We start from the raw sequence: 26,464 nt of genomic DNA, 5'->3' as shown, positions 1-26,464 counted from the left end.
TGTGGGCGGTAATTCGCGGATTGGGGTTTGCCAGCCTGTTACAGCCGCTCGCTGGGTTGCGGAAACGAGGTGTACGGTGGAGACTGCAAGCATTTTTAAAGTATTTTGCGATGAATTAAAGTGCCAGGTAATTGATCAACGAGTGTACTTGATTTACTGTGATAAGGCTACGATCTTTTATGATGGTGTTGTGTGAAGAGGACGTCGTGAACTGGTTCCAAGGACTGAAAGGACATCAAAGGATCCCACTCATGCATCAACTAGTTCATATGTGCCATCCTCTGGAGCTTAGATTTATAGCGTCGTGTGTGGAGGATGCGTGCAGGACAGACTACTTGGCCTTCCGGAGCTCCGAATATCAGGCCAATAGCCAAACTGTGCTCAAGTCGCTAGGAAGTGCATTAGATGTTGAAGCAAGGAGCAAGATCATCATTACCTGTGTCTTCTTAACTCTACAAACAAATTGTGTTCAAGGATACTTAACCAGAAGATATGTGATCATGAGTCTGTGAGCCAGTTTTGTGATGAAGTGCATAAACAGTTGATGGATGGGGACCTGCCCACCAGTCAGGAGCAGAGGAAGCTGGAAGAGCTCCGTCTCCTGTATACGCTTGCCTTCCTGCATCCCACCTTTGATTTTATTGAAAGACAACATTATAGGGACATGTGTGGTAGATTGAGTGAGCTGGAAAGTGAACTCCAGAAGCTAGAAAGAAGGCAAGAACAGAAACCATTAGAATCTGTTGTACCAAAGGTGAGTACCTTCTTAGGTGGAGTACACCCCAGTACCCAGAGTGCCAAATATGTATATATATATATATATATATATATATATATATATATATATCAGGCATACACAGAATGTCCAGTGTAGTAGTGATATAGTCACAACTGCAATGCATGCATTTCATAATTCAGAGCATCCTGAGTTTGGTGCATAGTTGCCAGCAATTGTGGTTTATTAAAAACCAATGGTTTAAAAATTGTGGTGCTTCAAATGTTTTAAACTTAAAGTAACCATTCCCTTAAAGCCAAAGTGTTAAAAACAGCACAATTTAGGCTGGCTGGAGTCAAGTGCAGAAATGTGCCTAGCTCATAATATTTCCAATGTGAGCCAGGCACAGCAAATAGATTTCTTAGATATTTTGCACAATTAATTGCATCGCAATACTTGAGTTGTGTTGCCAAACATTTAATGCACATCTCCACACACTATTGCTCATTTATGGTTGAGGATGCCCTGACGTATGAGAGGACTGTAACATGCACAGTTTTATCAAATTTGTATCAAAGCATAATTTGATGCATGGATGGATGCATGATAACCTGCAATTGCTGCTGGCCGTGGTGCTCTTTCCCAGCCCATTTTATTAACTTTTGTTTGTTTAAACAAAGTAACTTGTGCAGATAATGACAAGTGTGATTTATATAATCTAGACCTTACCCTCTCAATGTCAGTGTGCTGCCTTAGAGCATTATTTTGTGGGTAGTGAAATTTGTGTTCATCTGTGGATTTGTGGTACATTGTTCAGCTGCACTATTTTATCGCACAAGGACAGCACGCCATTTTGAATATTTTGCTACATTCCAAGAACTGATTAAAAGAATGACAGGCATGGTTAAACAGGGAGGAAATTGCCAGACAAAATATGATCAGACATGGTGAAATAGGCTCACTATTGGCATACTTCATCAAAGTGGAAAAGACTGCTCTAGACAACACAATACCTCTGTTTAGTAAACACAGTCTTCAATGTGTCAGTGTTTGATCACATCATCAGACCCTATGCAACATGTATTGAGAGCCACATGACAGCTTTTACATCTGGAAGTTATGCTCATTAATGCCAGATATGAATGACTCAACAATTATTTCTCTCTTGGCATTGAACACTGTGGGTAATGATATGGCAGGATTTGAATGACATTATTATGGCATCATGACATGCCTGGGTAACCTTTGGAATAGCCTCCCCAATTTCTTTTCTCACATCTCTACAGGCATGTAGCTCAGAAACTAGAGTGGCTTAGGTCTTAAGAATGGCAGGGCTGTGAACTGTGCAAAATGATCCTCATGATGGTTATGTCAGAATTCCAACACAAATGTAGACCACTCCACTTAGCGCAGTGGCATTCCAGGACTGTCTGGCTGCAGTACATCTTTGTGATTTGGAAGGCATTGTTTTTTTCCAAATTGCTTGGCCAGCTACAAGCTAGAGGAGCATGAAGCATGGAACCTATCTAGAATGTCATTTGTGCAGATGTATTTTTTATATTACAGTCTTCACTTCTGATTTTACCAGAAAGTTTCATTGAACTGCAGAAAGTTCAATTTTCACAGCAGTGCATTCTCAGATTTCAATAAATGATTGGGTATTGCATAGCCAGGTTTACATAGGCAGGTCTGTGTTTACAGAACAGAGGCATTAGTCAAGTGCTGTTTTCTCTAAACTGTGTATAATTAGCCACATTAAGATCTGTAAAAATCCACCATAGATAGTCAAATTAATCTCTAATCTTTGGCAAAAGGGCTTATATTTTTCAATAACATTTCAAAACCATACAAAAGGGTATGTAGGAAGAAGACATAAATTCATGCTATGAGATTTCTGGCTTCAGTAATCCCTGTATGCACAACTGGTTAGCTGCTTATCTGTGACTCTTTGACCCTGAAGCCTTACATCTGACCTGTCCAGCTGATTTGCCAAGCTCAACTCACCCTTAGGATGCTGGGTAGATCCACATCAAGGTTGATGCTGGTTGGCAGATCTTGAGCAAGTGGGAGCAACAGGCAGTAAACCTGGAGCTTGGGGTGTCTCAGCATGGAAAAATCCACATTCCTGCCACCCAAGTGACCAAAGATTGAAACATGATTTATCATGACCAGGTCAGGCAGCAACTGGCTGGAGTTCTTTGTTTCTGCCAGACCATCTCTACATGCCAGTGGAGTCAAACACACTAATACAGACTAGTATAACTGATGTGTTTCACATTCCTGATATCAGTATGATGCCCAGATGAGAACACTGATAAGAATATAGGCCAGGTGCTTGAGGCATTTTAATAAATTGTCAAAGAAGAGAATGCTGTATACACCTCAGGTTCTTCAGAAAGAGCACAGGGGACAGTCCAAGAAACATCCATTTCTAAATGTGGTGGGTGGGTTCAGTGCTGGCGATGTGCACCAACATTGTGGTCTTATTGAGTTGTCTTTCCATGTGTTGCCAAAAGCTTGGTGCTTGAATATGAAATTACTGGTGAGGCTTCCCAATTTACATGCTGCGACCAGCCTAAATAATCTAAACTGCAGTTTTTATGCTTGATATTAATTTGGAGGAAACAGTATTCAGCAAGATAACTTAAACCACGAGCACAGTGGTGGATTCGTAGGCTTGTATCCAAGTGGCCCACACAATAGTGATTGCCTACGACAATCCACACACCTGATTTAAGAAGGCTAGAACAATGTGAACGAGGTGCTTTTTTCTCTCTGATTGGTTCCTGGTGCCATTTTGCCAATACACCTCTCAAGAGCATTGTGGGCCGATGCATAAACGATTGTGTGTTTTTCAATAGCTTAGGCTCGTGTCCCGCTCTTCCAATCCCGTCTCAATCTGTTGCGAGGCGAGACCATGCTCGGTGGAGCTTTGACTTTTTTGATACCCGCCGGTGTGGCCGATGGAATACCCTTCGCTCGGGTGGGAAGAAGTCAATTTAACTCTCCCCTGAGATCTCGGAAACTAAGATAGCTAGAGACACCAAATTCACAGGGCGAGCTGGCCTTTATGTGAACTTTTATGGTAAAATTTGATGTTTTTGGTTCATGACCTTGGGGTTAAATAAGGCCAACAAGGTCAAAGTCCAGATTGGTGTGTAAAGTACCCCAGTGCTCCTCGCGCAACCGCCGTGAACTTAGATATCTGCTCAAAGCAAAAGGTCCATGATGGTCATTCAAGGTCAGTGACCCTGTCTGATCTTTAAAGTGACAAAAAATACGAAGTTACTGTTATTTTTTCATTTAAATAAGCGTCAGGGATTGTATTATTTGGTATGCCCGGAAGAAACAAAGTGTCGGCCTTGATCATTTACCTAATCTGAGTTTTTTTTTAGAAATCCACGGAGAATGTCTGTTGCCACCCTCTCATAAATCTATTCGAAATGAGCACCGAAAGCTACGCTATAAAGGACGCTTTCGAGTAAAAAAGCAAAAAGTTGGTGAAAAACAAAAAAAGCAATGTAGAAAAAACAAAAGCCGTTCGGAAATCACTATGGAAAAACTTGTGTTGGGCGGGGTTAAATGGACCCCGCACCCGAGCGCGTGTTAAAAGAAGATGATTTTTTATGGCATATATATTAAGGACGATGGGATAAGGAAACGGTAGGTTGTAGTTGGTCATTAAAGCTGTTGTTTTTGAGCTGCAAGTAATTGGTTTATCCAAGCTGCGTAAAAATGTGCGCCTCTCCTATCCCGTAGGTTTCTGACGATTCGTAGGGGGTTCATTACCAATAAGGATTGGTCGTACTGTTAAACAGTTGCCCCAAACGGTCGGTTTGATCCCCCGGAGTACCTTCATGGATCCCGATACGGTCGTGTGGATGGATAAGGTTCAAGTCCCAGCACCAAACGGAAGAAGGGTGTTGCAACGTCGCCTGGTTGGGAGAGTTCTGGACAGTTGCGCGAGGGGAAATCCAGCTTCGATTCCCAGCTGATTGTCTGGTCTGCCGGTGGTCGTATGGCGGCTGGTCGCTGGCGCTCCATGAAGGGGTTGGCGGTGGCGCTCGCCCCGCACTGGTACAAAGGCCGATCCTACGGGTATGGTGCGAACGGCGCCATGCAGGCTGCGATCGCACATCGGTCAAAATAGCCGGCGTGTGCGGTTTGGCACCCCTACTGCTTGATGTGAGTCGAATGATATCAGTGGTGTTCGTTTGTTCATCTGTCAGCTACATGCCGCGAATGAGGCCTTCAGCAACAGTTGTTCCTGGGACTGGGTGCCGTATGAACGGAGCGGATGCGTGTGTAGGTCCTCTGGGTGAAACGGCCGTGGGAGCAGTCATGAATCACCAGATGTGTGTTTCAGCCCAAATGAACTGTCGCCAATAACTCGTTTTCGACTGGGATGCAGCCAGTCGCCACCGACTGCGCGTCTCTGATCGCATCTCGCAAACCGGATCATTGACGTTCAGAAAGGTTTTGAAGGCCGGCGAGGGCTGGGATTTAACCACTTAACCTCTCTAGAACCTGAAGACTATATATGATGCTGGCAATGTCGTGGTGCGCCAATTATATGCATCTTCGCCACGCAGACCTTGAGAGCGAGATCGTAGCGTGCGCATACCGGTTAAAGGGGCTACAAAAACTCCTAAACCTTCGAATATGACATGGGCTGAAATGGAAGACAGACATTCGTAATGTATTGTTAAAAATTGTGGGCTGATTTTTTTGCTTTGGGCACATTGCTGGGATCTGTGCCCACGTTAAGCAGCACCCGTTGCATGAGCTCTGATCCTGCCATCGGATCTTGAAAATCCGGATCAGCGGCAGAATTTTGTGGCGAAAGTTAAGCGTGCCGCAGCGCTCGGCGGTGTCCTTCTATCCTCTGACGTCAACTGACCTTTTCGTGCGGCCGCTACCACCGGCCACAAACGATCACGGTCGGGGGCAAATAGCGAACGCCTATACCAAACCGGACCCATCTCGCCAAGGAACCCGGAAGACAGGTCCTCGAACCAACTGAGCTACGAGACGGTGTGATGTATGTAAGTCCATAGATTCCGTATTCGAGGCAATGGGTGAAGCACTAGCGTTGATGTATGCCTTCAAGCAAGTATCGTGTATCATTAGCCCAGACATTTGCATCTCCTGCGCATTCCATCTACAGTACCGCAGATGCTTCATGTATATGCTTGAATCAGCATCACACGTGTGAAATATTTGAGTCGGCAGCAGCACGTGCTGCGTTCACCGAGTCCTTCATAACCGGAGCTGGCATCTTGCGAGTCACGCACGGATTACGGATGGCGCGCGGATCGGCTAGAATGCTGAAAATGCAATGCCATGGGATCCCAGACCGAAACGGGGTGGCGCCAGTGGCAAAACGTGCCAATCTTCAACGGCGTAGCAAAATTACCTGTCATCAACGTGCCGGTCGAAAACTCGCCTCCATATAGCCTAGGGCAATCTAGGACGCATCCCCCGCCGTCAGGGAAGGCGCCACTGGTGTACAGTTGGAAGGGGTGGATGGGCATCAAAAGGGTCTGCTTCATCGTGTACACTTACGCTCAAAATAAGTTTCATGCGGCATTATCGTTGCAGCGCTGAATGTCAAGAATGTTGTCGCCGAGGACATTCTCCATCTCGCCATCTCGCCATTCCCTGACCTATGTCCCGCGCGCCATAATACTCCATCTAGCTTGACCCCTGGCGCAACAGCTGACGAGGCTGGTTGGCGTCCCATTTTGGGACGGGGATTCGTTGCCGGATATGATTGGGATTGGTTGCGCCCTGTCCCCTTAGAACCACTGTCATTCGGAGTTGATATTCCAGCCGACTGTAGCTGGTGCCACCGAAGTTCTTGCAGTGTAGCCACTTCGGGGTTTTGCCCTCTTTTGACCAGTCAACTTTGGCATAGCCTGGGAGAAGTGCGGAGCGCCTTGATATTCCATCTTTTCATCAATTGTTCTGTCGCAGTCACTATGATCTTATTCGACCAGAAGACGAACAACAGAACACTGATTCAACGACAGCACACTGAAATGCATGGCATATTTGCTAAAGCTGGTACATAATGCCCGCAAATACCCTGATCCGTACCTGTTGACCACTAGCTTTGGCTTGCGTGGTGCTTGCCCGCTCCCTGCACATCTGTTACCATGTGCCATCACCCGTAGCCTGTACATGCTGGAATGCATTCCATTGCTCTTTGTGACGAGCGGTTGTTGAGTCTGAGTCTGACACATGTATTGTGGCGAATGTGTGGAAATTCAACGGCCTGTGTGATTAATATAGGTCATTTTGTCAATAGTTATTTGAAGACCGGCATGGTTTAGAGGATGACGTTGTGTTAACCTTTGCCAAGATATTTTGACAACTTACATAGTTGTAAACTGACGCGTTTCAGAATTCATGGGCAGTTATTACATCCAACAGATGACATATGCAATATATAAAATAATTGACACTTAATAGTCATACAACGCAAGTAGTTGAGTGCCTTTGCGAGGAACGTTATGCATGTAGGTAAGACAGTACCAATAGGCTCATTCATCGTAGAAGAACCAGGAGAATGGAGAGATAAATGGTCACATACATAAGTAACATCACACATTGTGCGAAGGGTGTAATTTCGCATCATAAGTTGGGATAAGGTGGGATGTGTGGGGAGGAAAAGTAGCTAAACCTACCTTCAGAAGACACAAAAAGTGTCCTTATGCCCAGACATGATCCTCCATTTGTCCCTTCTCCTGGTTCCTACAAGAGGAATAAGGCTATTAGTGCCGTTTTATCTATAAATAATATGATGCAAAGCACTTGATACATTGTTGCTTTTGCCAGTTTTTGCACTACGGTCTTTGAATTTCCTCGGGGGCAATGCTGAGGTGTATTTTCCTTTTCAGTGGGGGACGGGGAAGAGTACCCCAGCTTTGATAAGAAAGTGGATCGAGTGTGGGAAGAAACACGTTTTTTTGTGTATTTTCGGGTAGGTTTAGCTATTTTCCCCTTCTCAGACATCCCAACTTATGTTGCAAAATAACACCCCGTGCACAACGTGTGATATTGCTTATAAACATGACATTGCCGTGTAGAATGACACAAAATGATGTCATTGTTCTGAGATCCCCGCAAGAGCTTCGGCTTCGGCAGGGGAGTAGCGACCCTTTGGTCCCAGCTCCGGTGGCGGGCCATTTTTGGAAATGGGTTGATGTTTTAAAAAATTAACGTTCCCCTTTGATGGGATGTATTACAGGATTACAGCTGACGGCTCCCATGACGACTGATGTTGTTATTTCATATTTTTCCCTTCATTTACGTGGAGACCAATCCGTTATACCTATCTTTTGATCACTTGTTGATTAGTTTCCATCAAGCGTACCATAGATGTGTTACAGTATTTCTAATACAGGAGTCTTGCCATCACTAGGAATGCTTGGCATGCCATTTGCATTCTTGTGATGTTGCTGTTCCGTTTGACACCATGAGCTCATACCATGATTTGCTGTAATTGTGTTTCTGCTGGGCTTTCAAAGCCTGTTTTTGACACCAGTTGTTTTTGCTTGCTGATTCTAACAAAAATAGCGGGCAGACGCTGTTTCAGCAAATTGCTGCCAACCGTGGCGCTCAATATGACCACCGTAGCCGCTAGTGCTCCACAAAAAGATGCTCAACATGGTGTGTCGCGTTCCCTAGCAAAAAACCAAACAAAACACTTAACCACTGTCTGGCTCGTCTTCTGTGGTGTACCAGCGCGTACATTTTCCTGTAAGGTGTTGTTTGAGGCACTCGTTCGAATAAGACACGCACGTACGCATTGCTAGCGTGCCCTGATTCGAACCGTGCCATGGTCCGTGCTCTTTCGTATTTCGTTGGTATTTCGTGCCTTCTGTTCAGCTTCCCATGCGTTGCGACGTAGCGGTTACCATTTTGTTTGGCCTTGACATCTCGCCCGTTTAAGATGAGATACGTGATCTACCAATGCAGCTATATGGTATAACAGATAAAAAAAACGCTGAATCGTCCATTGCCTCGCTTCTTTTCCCATTGGTAGAAGTGGCGTTGCCTATCAGCGTCGGCACGTAGAGGCGCCGTGCGCCCCATCTTGAGATAGTTTGACAAGCGATCTGCATCGTTCTGTAGAGACCGGAGCTCGTTCAGCTAACGGGGGCGGCTGATACCTGCGCCTTTGTGCAGTACAGCTGTGATAGCCGACAGCATGTACGTGGCAGCAGCCGGTGGCTTGGCGCTATCAGGGGGCCGCCGCGGCCGCTGAATGGGCACGGGTCGTCGCGCGGCGGTCGGCCGCACGCGCGCGACCCCGGACGCCGGTCGACGCGCGCGCGTGGTCACTTCCGCGCAGATAGTCGTCGACAGGGGCTGGCTGGCCGGTCGGCGCTCGGTGCTCGGTTCTTCGCCCCGGGACCCGGGACGTTCTCGAGGCTCAGGCCCACGCGGCGGGAAGACTGAAACGCCATGGCGCCTGTCCACTGACTGGCCTTGTTTGATGATAACTCCCACACCTATGTCGCGCAGCTCGTCTCGAGCAGGCTTCGGTTTCAGATCCGTGCGCCGCGGTGTCGAGGTTTTTTACTGGCGATTTCGTTTGGGCGAGGTGTTTTTAACTGTCACGCAAACGGAAGCCTCCCAGAGAAAACAGCCGCATCTATCTATTCCGTAATATCTCTCGGTCTACTTTGAAAGTTGTTCCCACGGAAGAATTCAGTTACGAATGTAACGGCTACCGTTTTAGCTTTTGGCGTTGGCAGGCACCAGCTATTTTCGTACCCCAGTGTCAGCGCGGCTCATGGCCGGTGTTGCGCACGGGGATATTACTCGTTGTTCTGCCGTGCACGTCAGTTTTGGGATGTCATGACGTTGGGCACCAACATACGTGGATTGATCTGTGCGTGGAATTGATGAGTAGGCGTCTTTTTAGGCGGTGGTGTCCGAACACGCGTTCATAGATTTGATTGTTCTTATTTTCACAAATCAACTTCGCAATATTATTGGATTAGGCGATGAGCTACCTTACCTCCTACGCTTACCGTTTTTATGCTGACATTTCGCCCTTCTTCTGTTTCCACCAGGTACTTGCATGCCGCGGATCTCGTATTCTTCGTCTCACTGCAGTTTTTGCTCGATTGTCACAGAAACCAAAACCCTATCGCGAAGTGAACTTTCTCTTAACCACCGACGAACTGACACATACAATAATCTCGTTGGATGGAAAGCAAATAATCATGTTCGACGGGCCCACGCGTCTGGAGCTCGTGTATAGCGTACGTTACACAAGAAGGCGTTTGCCATTCCCTGGATCGGTGTACGAATCCAATGCGTATGGAATGCCAGCCGATAGTTCCGTTGACACAAGCGGACATGTTTATTTTCACGGCGGCTAACCCCAGGAATTCACGTTTTCTGAGAAACGGCCGTAGCCGTCCGGCGTCGCCAAATGTCAGCGCGAAGCTTCTTCGCCTTGTCATCTCCTCCCCCTGTATTGCTGTGCCCTAGCGGATCTTGCTGGAGGAGCTTGGCATCCGGGCCAGCTTACGACCTCACAACGGTTGAAGGTGAGATCTTGCAGTGCGATAGCCCAATACGCATCCGTCCCCGTCTTATCGCGTATCTCGGATGTCCGGTCGTCCCAAACGTTGAAGAGAAGCTGAAAAACTCTGCCCAACTTGCATCGTCACAATGCCTCTGTAAGGTGCCTGTCATATGGTAGCTCCAGTATCTGTGGGCGGTTAACGACCGGACAAGGTGGTCAGCACGGCTGCTCGATGAGGTCCTCCTAGGGCCTCTGACACTCCCCGCCGATCAGACAACCGAAAGATGTCAGACGAATCCTGCTGTTGAAGGGAGCTGGGGCTCACCTTCCACCAGGACCTCACGGCTCTGTGCTGTATGCACGTTGGGACTACCTCTGGCGTTTTGGGCCGGGCCGTCGGCTTGCCTCGTCAGTGCAGTGGTCCCAACAGCCGCCTAATCAGGCTCGGCGGGTTGCACGTACGATAAAGCTCCCGCCACTGCGGTGTTGAGGTTGGCTGAGGGCTGGCTCGTGTCGCCGGCGGTCAGGAATGGCACTTCTTGAATGGGGTCCGGGCACGTAGCAGTTTCCCGGATGTGCCCATCATTGAGATCACGTGACCGAAGCCAGCGTGCGGGCACGGCGGCGGCCTGGCCCCTGCGCCGTTTCGGGGCGCGCGCCGGCCGGCTCGGCCCCGGCAGGCGCCGGGGGCGCTCTGTGAACGGGAGCAGGTGGCGGTGTGAGCGCGCGCCGGCGGCGGCGGGCCCGTTAGCCGCCCCGCCGGCGGTCGGAGCCGGTTTGGCGGCGGCCGTTCAGGGTCGCGCCGGCGATCTGTTAGCGGCGGACGACTGTCCGGAGCCGTGCCAACGTCAGGTGTCGGCGCATGCCAGCCATCGTAGCGCGTGGCGCCGGCGTCGAAGGTGGCGGCGCGAGCTGGGGCGTTTCTCGGCATGGAGTGCGGCTGATCACGCAGAGCGGGACCGATGGCGAGCCCCCCCCCCCCCCCCTCACTGGCTCTCGCCCGTCTGATTCTGTTCCATGCATGGTGTTTGCGTGCTGTTTGATTGGCAATTGTGCGAAATGCTGTAATTGGTTTGACATGTTCTGTAGGCAGTTGGCTACAGCGCCAGGTCCTGTGTAGTTGTATTAAACGAACGTTAGTGTTAAAAAAGTGTTAAACGAACGTTAGTCACTCTGAAAAAGCATAGGAGTTTGTGCATCGACACGTTGCTGATGAAATTGACACTTTGGTTTTACAAACCAAACAAACAAACCTGTGCTCCTCAGGAACCAGTAAAGCATGTTCGGTTTGTCTGACACCGCTGACGAGAAGGCCTGGACGTGATGAATGACAGTGCAATCCATTAAGAACGGTGAAGCAGGACGCGGGCTTGCGCAACAAACAGCGGTCAGCCACTAAGCTCAAGTGGAACGAGCGGCGGCCATCCGTTACATTCCAGCGCTGATTTGCGTGTTCTTTGCTCTCCTGGTGGCGTTCCAGGGTCAGTGAACGTCTTTCCAGCGCTGTCTGGGCTGCAGGTCGGACGGTGCACAGCTGACAGCCACGGGGCAGAACGCAGTACACCTGTAGCCTTCCGTCACGCAGCCACGGGGCAGAACGCAGTACATCTGTAGCGTTCTGTCACGCCGCCGCCCGAGCGACGGCGGCCGGTACCTCAGCAGCACCAGCGGGAATAAAAGAAACAGGCGTTCGTTGCATACCCTCTGCTGATCAATGATCCATTCGGCGTGTTTGATGAAATAACTATGGCGTAGATGTGGACGCGCTAGGCTATTTTATGGCGTTGCATGAGTTGGCAACGGTCGGCAGCGTACAGCAGACCGCTGCACGTTCTTCGCGTAACGTGGCAAGCAATGTCACCTAGCTGCACTGTGGCCCGGAATCGTAATGCAGCCACAAGATGGCTGCGGAGTTTTCCCGCTATTTTACGGGTGTGGCCAAGCATAAGGGGATCTGATGGGGACTTTGACAGGGAGTTTGTCGTATGTACATGCTGACAAACATAGGGGGATCGTATGGGGACGTTGACAGGGAGTTTATCGTATGTACATGCTGACAAACAGGGGGATCTGATGGGGACTTTGACAGGGAGTTTGTCGTATGTACATGCTGACAAACATAGGGGGATCGTATGGGGACGTTGACAGGGAGTTTATCGTATGTACATGCTGACAAACAGGGGGATCTGATGGGGACTTTGACAGGGAGTTTGTCGTATGTACATGCTGACAAACAGGGGGATCTGATGGGGACTTTACAGGGAGTTTGTCGTACGTACATGCTGACACATCCGGGCTGTGGTCGCCGGGAAAGAGCGTGGCATGAATGTTCTCAGCTAGAACATATTGCCTCTGTATGCTGGCATGTGACACAACCATCAACGCGGCGCAGAGCACTTTGTGCAGCATCTAGCGCGGGGCGGATTGGTTTGGTCCCCGTTCGCTCTTACGGGAGTGCTGAACCTGTTATCCATGGATCTGGGCTGGATCCCCAGCAATCGGATTCTATTTTTTTCGTGGTGTTGCAAATGCCAAAGCTGCACAGTGGAGGGACAATTCTGGTCATGGTTGTTTGAGTCGCTGGAGCAATGATGCAATAATATTCCCAAGAAAAATTCAATCATGTACGTCCCTCGCACAAATTAGCGTGCCGTGTTGTGAGGGTGAGCGCACGGGGCCGGCCGGCCGACGGTCTGGTTTCGATCTGAGGAACAATATCGCCCGGCTGCTCGGCGTGCAGGCGGTTCTGGTGCGCCCATTCTGGGCTGGCTGAGAAATTGTTATTGATGCAAAGTGAATAGCGCCGGTAAAACTAGTCAGTATAGATCAAAAATAATTATAAAGAATATCGTGCGCAGAGAAACAGCTTCAATAAATAGTGGCAAGAGTGATAGTTCTCGACAACGGCAATACCTTTTTACAATCAGGTACCGATCGACCCCTTCAGCTGCTTAAGTCATCCGGGTTGAATTATGTTTCGCGTCCTGTCGTGCTTCTATCGTACCACGTTTATGCTTTGCCAAAAGGTCCAGCGAAACGGCCGGTGTAGTTGTTAGGCGCAGGACGCGCACTCATTGTTATTTATTTGTTCCTGATATTAGTTGTTTAAACAAACTAGGCTATTACTAAGACATCTTGCATATTTGGCTCTCCTAGATTTAAAGTTAGCACAGCGGCTGATGCGCCGCCAATCCACGGCCGCTCATGTTTCGCCGGGTGGCGCCCGGGCGGCCGCGCTGCGTGAATCAGCGAAGCAGCCCCGTCCAAGGTCCAGCGACGGCCCCTCGCGCCGCCCGCCGAGCGCTGATCGCCTTGAAGCGGCGGCGAGGTGACGTCACCGTGGCCGAGGGCGGCGGAGCGGGCGGCGGCGAGACTGCTCGGCGCGGCGACCTCGCCGCCGGTCGCGTGTCCTGCGGCTCCCCGCACGGCACGGGCTGGGGCCGGGCCGGGGCGGCCGGCCCAGCTGGCCCCGCCCCGCGGTACGTTCGAGTGCAGTGACTGCAGGCTTGTCGGGCCGGCCGAGCTGGCGCTTACGTTTCACGTGCCGAGTGCAAGCCGCAGCCCTCCCTCACCTGTGGTGGCCGCGGGCCGCCCTGTGCGGCCGCTCGCAGGCCGGGCTGCGAGCGCAGCCAGCGCATGCTCGTCGTCAGCACAGACGGCGGGCGGATGGAGCGCAACTGTCTTGTGTGGTAATGCGGCATCTAAAACGGCCAATGCCACCTTAGTTACGTTCTCGGGTTGCACGGGTGTTGCGTTTTGTGCCTGTGGGCTTCCAAGTATCAGGCTGATTTATGTTTGTGGCGCGTGATAAATCTGGCCTTTGGTACCGATATGCCCGGTCCGTTATGACTAGGGATGATATCGGCGGCCTCTGTGACTCGCTGCTGCGGCGCCGAACTGCAGGCTGCTGCCGGCTATGTTCCATTGTTTTCTCCCATTCCGGTGTCGTCGGAAATACAATGTCTTCTCACGGCCGGTGGAATCAGCCTGCTCCAAAGGCGCACCGAGAGCGTGCCGCCGGTCCGCACCATCTTCCCGTGTAAAGAGAATGTTCCACCTCCGAAGGTGTTGAAGCGAGCATCAGCATGATGAAATCTGCTCGCTTTAGCTCTGGGTAGAATTTTAAGTAGAAAAGACTTCTCTGCACAGCACGATTTCTCTATTTAGTTAACATGCTCCTCAATACGCCACTGTTTTATTACGCCTTGGGGCATGAGGTTGAGGTTGTTTGCGTGAGGTTGAAGTGATGCCAAATTAGCCGGGCGAAATTGCCACTCTAGCTTTCGCTTGTGTTCTTTTAATCATCCGGGAGAAGGTCTCGGCGGTGCCGGAGGTGTTTTGAACCAAATATCGTTATGTTCTCGTGTTTTAGCCCTGTCTCGTGGTGTTTTTGCATATTTAACCGTGAGTTTAACGTGTTTACTTGTATTCGCACACACGGTCATGGCACTATTCTTAAGTTATTCTATTGCAAGTCTTATTTCCGTAATAAATAGAGCCCATGCCCACCTTCTTGTATGATGTAGCACGCAACGTGTTGGAACTCGCACAGCCTGTGCAGCGCAGCACAGCCTGTGAGAGTCAAATGACTTCCATTCTATCTGGAAAATGTGCTCACGAACGCGAGATCTGAGCGGCTCGACAATTATATTCCTCTTAATCTTGAACGCCGTATAGCCGATGGACTATCCAATACGACATTACCAGCCTCTTCGTTTCATTGTCCATTTGAGAACAATTTCCGTATTACCCGTGCCCAACGATAGAATTTCACAACACAGACGACCTTATTTTTACACAATAGATGGTTCAATCGAGCAATTTCTGTTGGCGTCTCAGAGATGGACAATTGTGTCTGCTATTTCTACAGAAAGTACGTGCTGGCGTCACTAAGCGCTAGACTTGGCCTATCATTAGATTTCTGTCACATGCATCTTTCTGTTTCTAGAACTAACTTGGTTTTTACGAAAAAGCGTACGATCAGTTGAAGTCGCTTCCATAACCGTCAGAACGTTTGCAGGAGTATCCCATTCTAAAATGTGGGCATATAAGCGTGCATTTTCTTGCATGTACATTTCATGCTTATTATGGATTTGTGTATAGGCATTTTGCGGGTGTCAGTTGTGTCAAAAGGATTATGGAATGACGATTACAAGATTTAAGTTTTGTTGCATCGATTGTTCTGCCAAAATTGCATTGCGCGTGAGGCCTTCATGGGGTATTTCAAAGTTGCGGTGCCCCGGACGTACGGCCTTGTTTTTTGTCTGATACCAAAGGAGCTATCGCTGGTTTATGTCAGGCGTCTTTCAGCCACTCCCGCGTTTTATGACTTAATCGACAACTCGTCTCTGAAATGTCCGCATCCAACAAATGCACTGCATTAGCGCAGGTCCCCAGAACAGCACAGGATTACGGCTGTGGTCGGCGGAGTATTAAACTGTCAATGCCCTGTCACGACGCCCGCCGCCGCGTCGCCTCTTTCCCGGCGCACTGTGCGGCTTGTTGGGTGAGTGATGATCGAGCCCCCCGGGCGCCATGAAACACAATTTGTCATCTGCGATGTGACTGTTCACCACGCCGGCCGCTGGCCACGGGCGGGCTCCGCGCTCCGGATGACCATGGTGATGGCTGCCCGGGCGCGTGCGGGCGGCGCGGTTGGTGTGCTCGAGCGGGCCAGTGCGGGCGGGCCCCGCGCTCCGGATGACCATTGTGATGGCTGCCCGGGCGCGTGCGGGCGGCGAGCGGGCCGTCGCCCCAGCGGTCCGGCGCGGCCGGCGGCGGCAGTGACGATGCGTGCTGTCGTCGGGCGCGACGCTGGCCAGCGGTCGGGGGCGGGCCGGCACTGACGGCCGCCGACGGTATTTTGAGCGCCCCGTCTCTGCTTTCAGCTGTGCTGTGATGGAGGATCTCATCGTGACAACCCGGCGAAAACGTGCTCCTTGTGCTTCTCAACCTCGTCGTCGGGTGAGCTTTCACACGTTTCATTTGTTATAGTTTGGTGCGCTTGTGTGAATTTATGTGCTCGTTCATCTTTGCATCTATAATGTATAATTGTGCTGTGCCTGGGTGATACGCGCATTCATGCGCGGTCCATATTTAGCGCACCAATTAATCGTATGTTCACTCACATATCGTTGGCGTCAGCACTCTCTGTCGGTCTCAGTGTGTGATCTGTAGCATCCAGTATGTCGTTCTTTGAGCAACACCTTTGTTACTTTGCCTCTGCGATGAACACTACATGTTCGTGTGGTTTCATGCCGCCTCATTTGTACCTCGAAAGACTGGCACTAGGAAAGCCTTAGTTTTAGTCCAAGTCTAAATTATCCAAGCTAGCTTTAGTCTAATATGCGTGCTTCTCGTCGTCCGTCCGACTACAGTTTCACGGCAAGTTGCATCGCCTCTGAATTTGTTTGCCTGTGAGCACTGATGCACGTTTAGCTGTTGCCATTGTCCAAGAATGGTCCAGCCACGTCGCGCTATGTGGAGCAGCCAGCGACCACCACTGGGAGTCGTCCCCCGAGATACCGGTTGGCCCGTGCAGTTCCCGGAGCCCCGCACAGTCAGCACGCCCCGTCTCCGGCCTTTGTCCGGGCCCTGTTCGATCTGTCGTCAGCACCATTCTCAGCTGGAATGCGTGGCGTCATGCGTGTGGACGGAGCGTTCGATGTGAGAGCCAACGGAAACTTTTTAACTTTGCTTTCCTTTTTTCTGTGACCATTTAACTACTTCAGTCCACACGCTTCGGCTTACCGCCGACCACTTAATCGGGACGTACAGTCACGTGTTAGGAAAATTCGCGACAGGTCTGAAGTCTGTGACATTCATAGTGATATTCGAAGTATCGTGGTCTGTGGTTAGTGTAAGGGGAAGGTAGAGGCTGCGTCGGGTTGAGTTATTTTTGCTAATTGGTAGCCTTGGAGAGGATTTGTGAGACAAGTTGGAAAGAGAATTGGCACCAGCTCTCCCAGCGAGGGATGACCATTTTGATGTACTGGATCAGGATCATGGTAAGTCGAGTGTACATAATATGGTGTATGGAAGTGTGGCACATGCCCTGCATTGCCACCTATCTTAACCGTAAGTTAAGTGCTTCTTGTCATTTCCGTCTCGTATAAATTTCTCTCCTTTTCGTTTGAGTTGTTCCCTCAATTTCTTCTTGTGCAAAAAGTATTCCTCTGCACTGACATGAAGTCTGTCCTTTTTTAACCACCACTTGTATTGACAAAGCCGAGCTTGGAGACGCGAAGAGCTTTGTTCCCGTTCTCCATCTTTTACGATTTCTGCAGCGCTATTTATTGGGCGGCACAGCCATTCACCACAGCACTCATTTTCCATGGCTACACTTGTATCAGGCAGTTGGAGTCGCTTCTTACCTATCCTAATTTTTACGTCGCATTTCCCCCAAAATTAGAGACGTAGCCGCACCTAACGTGCTTAAAAAGTCGTGAGCTGCATCATAGAAAGAATACTGGGCGGTGGGTGGTGCTGACAAACGCGTTAACGACAGATCGAGCAGGGCCCTGGTCAGTAGCGTACGCGACATCAGATCACATAATGCAGTCCGGGTTAGTTAACTGCCGACTGCGTTCGTGATTGAGGAATTTACTACTGGCGCCCAAGACTAGCCTTTGGGGGTGGCGTCTCTGGGAAACATGGCATAACAACTCTGGGGTGAAGCATAACACGTGCATGGTCAACTGCCTATGGGCGCCAGTGCGTTGACGGTGGGGCCTTGCTGACGAGTTCACTTTATATTCTAAAAGGCAGTTCGGAAGAGCTTGTTCTAACAGCGCTGAACTCAGGGAGCACAGCGCTGAACTCGTCCTGGCGCTCACGCCCGTCTGTGCCCTGCTCGTTAACTTCCCTCCCGTTGGGACAGTTCGTTATAGCGCAGGGGAGATAGCAGATTACGGAAGAGGCTTGTTTGCGTGCCGTATTTTCCGTGCCGGCAGTTGCTTGGGAGTAGACACGTTAGTAATCACCCACCGTGCTGGGTCGGCTGCGGCACGAGAACTCGGCTCGACGGTGGCAGCGCGCTTAAATGGGCCTTAGCCGGCGTGCCGCTGTTCGCCCTCCTCCCGGCTGGCACTGCGCCTGCGCCCGGGCTCTGCGGTCGGGGCGGCTGGCCGGACACGTGATAGCCCACAGCCGGCAGGTCACCGGCCGGGTGGTGTCCGGTTGCCGGACTGCGTTGGTGGACAGTAACGTAGGGTGCATGACGTCGGACCGCTATGGGTGGGCGTTCGCGGCCGAACCCATGGTGTTTCATCGTCGCCACGCGCTGTGGCGGTTTCCAGAGCGAGCTGGTGACATGGTCCGGGTGTCGTCGGCTGGTTTGGCCGGCGGCGGACGGGTCTCCTGCGGCTGTACAGTGGCCGTGCGCCAGGCCGGGGCGTCGTGCGTGGCGTCGCGCCGCGCGCCGGCCGCACGGTATGTCCGGAGCGCGGCGCGGCGCCGCGCCGTCGCGCCGCCGCGCGCCTCGGGCCGGGCCGGGCCGGACCGAGGCCGGTCGCCGGGGCGTGGCCGCCCGTCCGCCCCGGGCCACGGCGAAAGTCCAGCCGGTCGGCTGACGGGGGGCGGAGCGGCGACCGAGGCCGACGGCGCGCACTTGTGCCGGCCGGATGTGACGGCGGGGACGGTCTGGCCGGAGCCCGCGCCGCCCGCCCGCCGCCCGCCGTCAGCCGGCTAAACATAGCGGCACGCAGCGGGGACGCTCGCTCCGGCAAGCTTTCTTCTGATCGCCGGTCAGCCCCGAGTCAGTCGTGGAAGGGACGGCCCCACCGGGCCGATAGCAACCCATGCCATGTGATTTATTTGTGGTGGCAGTTAAAGGGAGTGCTCCGCACCTATGTGGGAGTTTTGAACTGTAATAGATACCTCCAAGACCTTTTTGCTGTTCACAATCCTGCCCTTTTTAAGACTTAGCCCCTCTTGTTTCTGCACACGCCGCGGAAATGGAGAAGGTACATCGGTGAGAGTATTTCAAAGTTACCTTGGCGTTCATGACGTCATTCAGATCCTGCCATTTTGTAAGCCATGGGACGATCAAGGCCAATAAGGATATGATTGTCGAAGTTTCATATCAAGCGTTCGTGAGGACGATTTCCAGATATAACGGCGTTCAAGTGGTTCTTAGTCAATGTTGTGCAAGGTATGATGACGTAATCAAAACGTGATGCTTTGAGGATTATATTTACTACTCATAATATTGCTGTCTAGAGCAGTCTCTTCATTCAAAAAAGCCTACCAATAGTTATAAGCGAACTTGTGTTCGTCATATCCGATGCTTGCTTAGATATCTTGAAATGTGAAACATTCCCTTAAAGCCCTCTACATGCGTGCACGATTGTCGGGTCTTAACGTGCTTGATCGCGACAGGTTCGTGTTCATTTCCTTGCACGAAACACGTTCGCGTCCATGTCCTTACAGAAACAGTGTTTGTGTGTCTAAACGAGTGAGTAAGATCCCAAATATGAAGCGTGTTGCCATCGCCACGCGGATATCTGGTTTCGATATCAACATCAGTCAGATCTCGAACGGGCTGTGTAACAGGCCATGAACCGGACCCCAACAAGTAAATGTTGCATAATATACCATTGTGTTGAGGCGTTCCACCACGATCGGTCAAGGGGCGCATTGGCCAGTGCAGTCGCTGACGCTTCACGGAAGGGGCGTGGCGATGTGTAACGCGTTCTCTAAAGACAGCAACGAAGCCATTCGGTCAGTGAGGTTACAAATTAACGTCTCCGGGTGAATGGCATGAAATCACCAATCAGCGACGGTATTTCTGCCTTCAGTTTTCTATCTCTTGTTGCTTGCTGGCGTTTGCGGGCGCGTCGACTGGGTTGGTCATTTTGCGCCCAAGTTTTCCATCTCGTATACCGCCTGGCAAAAGTGTCTATGACAAGAAATGACGAGAGTGTAACCCATCGCTGTCGGTGATCTAGTGTCATAGAACTTCACCTGTGGTAACTGATGGCGGCTGACTGCGCAGCAGGAGTAAAACCGACATATATGACGGCGAATAAAAAGCTTGTCACCAGTTTCTATTTAGCGACCTTGGCTGAACTGTCTCGCAGGGCAAAGGGCACTTGACTCACCCGAGTGCTTTAAAATAATGTTTGACATTACCGAGGGCCGCAGAAGCAATGATTGAAATGATGCAAGCTTTTGCGTTTCACGTCTTCGTCATTTGACATTGTAGAATGGACACTAGATGCTACCCTCGCACTTTCGATGTACCTACGCACGAGAATGTATCAGTTGGAAATGCTGTTTCCTGCAGTTCTGCTACTGAGTCATGCAGTACTCGAAACCCTCACATAACACCAACAGACGTGATTAGAGCGGCGCCAAATGAGTGCGCGCCATGCCGCCGTCCGGGGCGACGCCGGTCGGTGCTGCACCGTGCGCGCGGCCGGAGCGCCGAGGTCACACCCAAGACCAGAGTGGGCTGTCGGTGACCGTCGGTACAGAGCAAACAGCCGTCGATCTTCGGTGCAGAGCGAATTATAGCCGATATGATTAGCCTCTGATTTATCAGCATCATGGATTTTGGTAGAAGTAATGTTACATGATGATGAAAATCAAGCTGTTTAATGCGGTTTGGTTAAAGCGTTTTCGGACCGGTGCATTGTGTATCGCAGAACATGGTCGTCTTGGGTGGTGTATACCGTACACCAAACAAACGAACTTAAAGTACAATCAATGTTTGACTTACATCAAAGTCGTTCTGTTACGCTTCGGTTTTGCGACCTCGCGGTATTACACTCCCGTGACTAGCGTTACGTGAGAGCATTAAAAATGTATAATATATTTCGTCAAGAATGAACTTCAGTGGTTGGACATTTCTGTTCAGGCCGTTTGTCCGTTGGTCCTGTGGTTCACCCCAGTGGCCCTGATCCATGTGGGCCATGCGGTTTCGATCCACGGCTTCGTCGTGACCTTGATTAATCCATGAGATCTTTGTCCGCCTGTTGCGCTGTATATTGATCCATTTGATCTGCGTTATATTGACCGTCTAACACATTATTTGTAGTCAAGATGAGCCTGATTTCTCAAGTCACGACCCGCTGGGTCGACGTGATCTTGATGCCCTGACTTCGTCTTCTGGCATGTGGTTGTGCATGTGTATCAATGTCATGTCCAACAAAACGATGGACATACTGAACGTGGATTCCGGGCTGGCTTAACTTGTCTAGTTTGCCTGAGTGGGTAACAGGAACTGGAAGGAGTCGTTTCTTGCTTTCCGGAGAGCATGAACCGAGGGCGGCTAAAGGCGGCGCCATACCCGACACAGAGGAGGACGCTGCAACTCTGTAGATGCCGGCATGCCCGATAGTGTTCAAGTACTCCGCATCATGGACATTGACTCAGAGGGCTTCACATTCGCGAATGTGAAGCCCTGTGGCCCGTTTCTACCACCATGGGTATAATTCTTGGCCTTCCGTGTCCATATTGTTTGCTCGGCGTCCTTCTAGTTTGTGTGTGTATAGTATATGTGGCGCGGTCATGGTTCTCTTGCCGTAGCGTGTCCACAGCAGCGGTGTGTTACATAAGCCATTACCGTTAGTTCGTCATGCTATGGCCTTTCGGTGTCTGTGCGCGGTTGTCGTGTTTTTTTTCAGTCAGGCAAGTTCTTTGCGAACCGTCGCGAAATAACGGCTGCCGCTGCAGGTGGCTGTTCGCGTTGTGAAAATTTATTTCCTGTTCAGGATTGTCCCCTTTCCCTGATGTACGGTTAGGATGGGCACTGTGGGACGGGCCTAACAGTCGCTTTCAGGACAGCAGTGTGTGGCGTGGCGTGCCTGTGTTTCCTGTGGTCGCGTGCGGGTGTTGCTCGCAGCCTGAAGGTGTGCCCCGGCCACCTCCGGCCCCCCTCCCAGCTCTGACAGGCCTGACGCTCGTTCCAGCTTCTGACACCCTCCCATCTCTGACGCCTCTCCCGGCTGTGACACCCTCCCAGTTGGGACACCCCTCCAGCTTCTGACACTCTCCGAGCTGTGACGCCCTCCGAGCTGTGACACCCTCCGGGCTGTGACACCATCCGAGCCGTGACACCGTCCCAGCTGTGACACCCTCGGAGCTGTGACACCCCTCCCAGCTGTGACACCCTCGGAGCTGCGACACCCTCCCAGCTGTGACGTCCTCCCAGCTGTGGCACCCCTCCCAGCTGTGACACCCTCCCAGCTGTGACACCCCCCGAGCTGTGGCACCCTCCCAGCTGTGACGCCCTGACGCTCGCTCCAGCGCTGTCGCTCCTCACGGCCCTGACCTGCCTCCCGGCTCTGACCGGCGTCGTCGGCGCCGTTACAGAGCACATATGCAAGCTGCGGCTGCTGCGGCGCAATCGCCCGAACGGCGGCGACTTCGAGAACCAGGTGAACGTGCAGTGGTCCACCGGCAACTACTCCAACCTGGCCATCCGCGACAAGCAGCTGCGTCAGCTGCACACCAAGGTACGCCGGGATACGCCGGAATACGCCGCGGTACGCCGGGTACGCCGGAGTACGCTGGGATAGGCCGGGATACGCCAAGGTACGCCGGGTCGGGCCGGAGCTGTGCGTCATGGGTGCGGCTCGCGGCCCTGTGGACAGCCCCACCGCCGCTCCAGCTCAGCTGTCGGTCCGAAGTTCAAGGCTCCCACTGACAGCCGGTAGTCAGGGATTCCTACGCGGCCCATCAGTGTGTCGAAAGGCACCAGCACTGTCAGCGAATGTTTTGTGTTGTGTGGGGGACGTTTCAGTACGGTTTGGTACGGATGTTTGGGCTATGCCCTCAGTGCAATGCGCTCGTATTTCAGGCACTCGCTGTTGACACATATTTGAGATAGCGCGCCAAACTGCCAAATACCAATAACATGACGTGCACGGCCCCATCTTGAACGTGTTCCGGAAGCCTTTTGAACCGATAGTGTTTGGTGAGTCGGATTCCGATTCGTCTGCTGTGGTCGAGGGCACCTGCGGCGGGTCACCTCGCTTGGTTTGGTGGCGGTACTGAACCGTGCACCGCTCGAGCCCCGTCAGGTGGCCCGGTCCGTTCCGACCTGCCCGCGCCCCCGATCGCCCCGTTGTTGACGGCTGTGCAGCGCTGCCAGTCCGCTACTTCAGTGTCGGTCCGGCTTCAGCTGGTTTGTCGCCGTGTTCTGCTCGGTCTGGTATTTCCGTGACCTTCCGTGTTTGTCGCTCGTTCCTTCCCCGAACACTGTTATTCTCGCCGCCGCTCGGTGTTCTTACCGTCGTCTCCGTCTTGTACCTTCTCGAAGTGCCGTCAGCGCTCCTCAGCGCCTTACCGCGCGCACCCACCACCGTCCACCGTGTATGGACGTGTGCGGTCCTCGCTGTACGACTCTCTCGCCCTCTGAAGTGCTCGTGCACCGGCTGCCTCTCCGCGTCGTGCCGTGCCTTGCCGTACACCGGACGCCAGCTGTGCATGTGTGCTTGTCGGCAGTTGGAGGGCATCATCTCGCAGCCGCGTCTGCCGGCGTTCCCGCGCGATCCGGACTCTAGCGGGCAGCTGAACGGCTACTTGCAGCACCTGCAGGGCCTGTCGGCCGTCACCTGGCCGCGCTCGCAGTCCGTCTTCGAGTTCTTCCGACAGCTGGCCGGTGCGTGCGCGCCGCGGCGGTGACGGAGACGCTCGGGGGCTGAAAACGATTGGAAATGACGTCTCAGACTGGAGTGTGTGAGCCATCGCCGTTGTGTGTAATGGGACGTGACCTCCAGGGGAGGGTCTGTCGGCTCCACCATGGTGTGTCACACACTGATGTGTCATTGGCTGGGCACTCCACGTCCAAGCCGTTGGTTTATCTTATGCACGGACCCGTTGCGTGGGCGATGTCTGGTACGGAGCGGCCTCCGCCGGTGCACTGAGCGCGGACCGTCGGCTGGCGGCGCGGCGGCGTGTCGGCCGGGCGCCTGACCGCCCCGCCCCGTCCCCGTCCGCCGACAGACGAGCAGGAGCAGCGGGCCGGACCTGCCGGTGCTGCGCGGCCCCACTCGGTGTACACGCCGCGCCTCCAGCCGCCGCACTCGGGCTCCGAGCCGACCGCCAACGGACTGCCGAGCTCCGCCGAGTCGCACAAGCTGACGGTCAGTGGCGGGGCGCGGCCGGCGCCGGGCGCCGCTCGAGCTGCCGAGCTCCGCCGAGTCGCACAAGCTGACGGTCGGTGGCGGGGCGCGGCCGGCGCTGGGTGCCGCTCGAGCTGCCGAGCTCCGCCGAGTCGCACAAGCTGACGGTCGGTGGCGGGGCGCGGCCGGCGCCGGGCGCCGCTCGAGCCGCCGGCGAGCCCGGCCATCGGCGTCAGCTCGGCTGCCGCTGAAGCCGATGGAAATGATCCATGCACGAATACCTGCGCCTGTTACTCTGGTAATGTGTCGCTAGTGATGCAGATGAGCTGTTGTTTGCCAGTTCGGGTGGGGAGGTGGAGATTGCGATCGGGTGCGATTGATTGAGATCGGGCGGCGAGGAAAGTTGGGAGTCACTGTCACCAGCTCATTTGGGAAAGCACTGTATATGACGGCAGGGATTGTCATCCCCCCGTGGTAGGAGGCCGTCCCTTACACGCCAGAGGAACCTCTCACCTGTCGACAAACGTCGCAGCATGACGTCGCTGCCGCTCAGGCGCCGCCGGCCTGCCGCGCGGGCCGAGCGTGTGACCGTCGCCGCCGGCCGCCGCAGATACCGGCCCAGAACGGCACGGCCGAGGCGGACGACTCGGAGACGAGTCCGGCCGTGCTGGACGACGACACGGAGCTCAAGTCGTACACCATCTACAACAGCAGCATCACCAACGGCCGGGCCGGTGAGCCGACGACCGGGGCCGGTCGGAGCGGCGCGCGGACAGGGCCATGTCGCCTCGTAGTTCGAAATGCAGAAGATTCGCTGAGCGGTAACGGGAAGCACGGCGTTCGCGCCCAGTATCCACTTTAAGACAAATATAGACGTTTGCATATATCATTTTACACAAGTTTATGCAAGCGGCTTTCATCCCGAGAACAGCAAAAGTGATTTCAGGAGGCCCGCCAGGAAACGGGTTATATGTGTAGAGCGCTGCGACATCTGATTAATGCAGTATCTTTCTTCTTGCGAGCCGCTTGCCTTTTTCGAGTTGCGAGGTTTTGGTTTGCGTTGCTTGTAAGATTATAATTCCCACATGGGTGTGGAAAATGTAAACTGGAAGGCCGTTGTGAAGGTCAGTTCTTGTAAAAGTTTTGTTCTCAGTTGTCACTTTTCTCTCGTCCCCTGTTGTCGGGTTTTTGTTCTCGCGCTTTAAAGGTTCGCGACGCGTTTTGAGGGAAGACGATTTTTCGGCCCGAATAATGCGCACCCATTTGCGAGTGCGTCGCTCATGTCGGCCGGCCATCCATCACGTGCCAGGTGCCGTTTGCCTGACACTGATGTGGCCGATGACCGCGCCGGCGCCGTGCTGTCGGCACGCCAACTGCCCACCCCGGGACGCGTCACCGGTGTAGCGTGTCATGCTGCTGCCCGTCACTGCCCACCCCGGGACGCGTCACCGGTGTCGCGCGTCATGCTGCTGCCCGTCACTGCCCACCCCGGGACGCGTCACCGGTGTCGCGTGTCATGCTGCTGCCCGTCACTGCCCACCCCGGGACGCGTCACCGGTGTCGCGTGTCATGCTGCTGCCCGTCAGGCGAATATCGAGCACCGTCCCCGGTATGCGTCCGTCGCTCACGCACCGCGCTTGTCGCACGCGGAGCCGTGCGCTGGTCCGCGCGCGCTGCGTGCTGGCGCGCTGTGTGTCCCGCATCGGTCTTGGCGTGTGCGGGTTTGTATGTGATGTACGGGGTAATATAGGGGTGTAGCTTCCTGTTCGGCTGACGGGGCGCCAGGGGACCCCTAACTTGGGCTCCAGGCCCTTGACTTTGAGGAGAAAGAGGGTCAAATCCTAGGAGAAGTCAGTTTGTTGGCGTATTTTAGGGTAGGTGCAGTCATTTTTTACTGTTCAGCTCGTTTTGCGAAACTAGGAAACTCCCCTAGACCATTTTCCGAAACCACCCCTCTGGGATAACGTATACTAGACCGTAAGCTATGCTCAAAATCGCTGTTAATGTGTAGCACTTGTTTGTTTCCGGCGTCTACAATACGCCAGTTATTGTTACCAAAGTAGGCTTCTGAACGGCCTAATGTATATTACTCCCGTCTCCAGTCGTGCAGTAACGTCATGTGTCGCCAAAGTG

General features: G+C 52.6%; 1 protein-coding gene across 1 annotated transcript; it reads left to right on the top strand.

Annotated features, from left to right (window-relative positions):
* Positions 1-438: 438 nt before the first annotated feature.
* On the top strand, positions 439-25,958 carry LOC119090486 (uncharacterized). Its single transcript, XM_037213305.1, has 6 exons — positions 439-754; positions 16,151-16,226; positions 22,578-22,720; positions 23,712-23,868; positions 24,213-24,352; positions 24,942-25,958. The coding sequence occupies exons 1-6, from the start codon at positions 545-547 to the stop codon at positions 25,191-25,193; spliced, it is 978 nt and encodes a 325-aa protein (XP_037069200.1). The 5' UTR covers positions 439-544; the 3' UTR covers positions 25,194-25,958.
* Positions 25,959-26,464: the final 506 nt, after the last annotated feature.

This window comes from Pollicipes pollicipes, unplaced genomic scaffold (genome assembly GCF_011947565.3).
Source record: "Pollicipes pollicipes isolate AB1234 unplaced genomic scaffold, Ppol_2.1 Scaffold_3087;HRSCAF=3621_pilon_pilon_pilon, whole genome shotgun sequence".
In the NCBI taxonomy this organism is placed as follows: domain Eukaryota; kingdom Metazoa; phylum Arthropoda; class Thecostraca; order Pollicipedomorpha; family Pollicipedidae; genus Pollicipes; species Pollicipes pollicipes.
This window is presented reverse-complemented; position numbering and strand designations above follow the sequence as displayed.

Coding starts and splice junctions, on each gene's coding strand:
- LOC119090486 (XM_037213305.1), top strand. CDS start 545: ATGGATGGGGACCTGCCCACCAGTCAGGAGCAGAGGAAGCTGGAAGAG. Junction 755..16,150: donor TAGAATCTGTTGTACCAAAG/GTGAGTACCTTC, acceptor CTCTGCTTTCAG/CTGTGCTGTGATGGAGGATC. Junction 22,721..23,711: donor TGCGTCAGCTGCACACCAAG/GTACGCCGGGAT, acceptor GCTTGTCGGCAG/TTGGAGGGCATCATCTCGCA.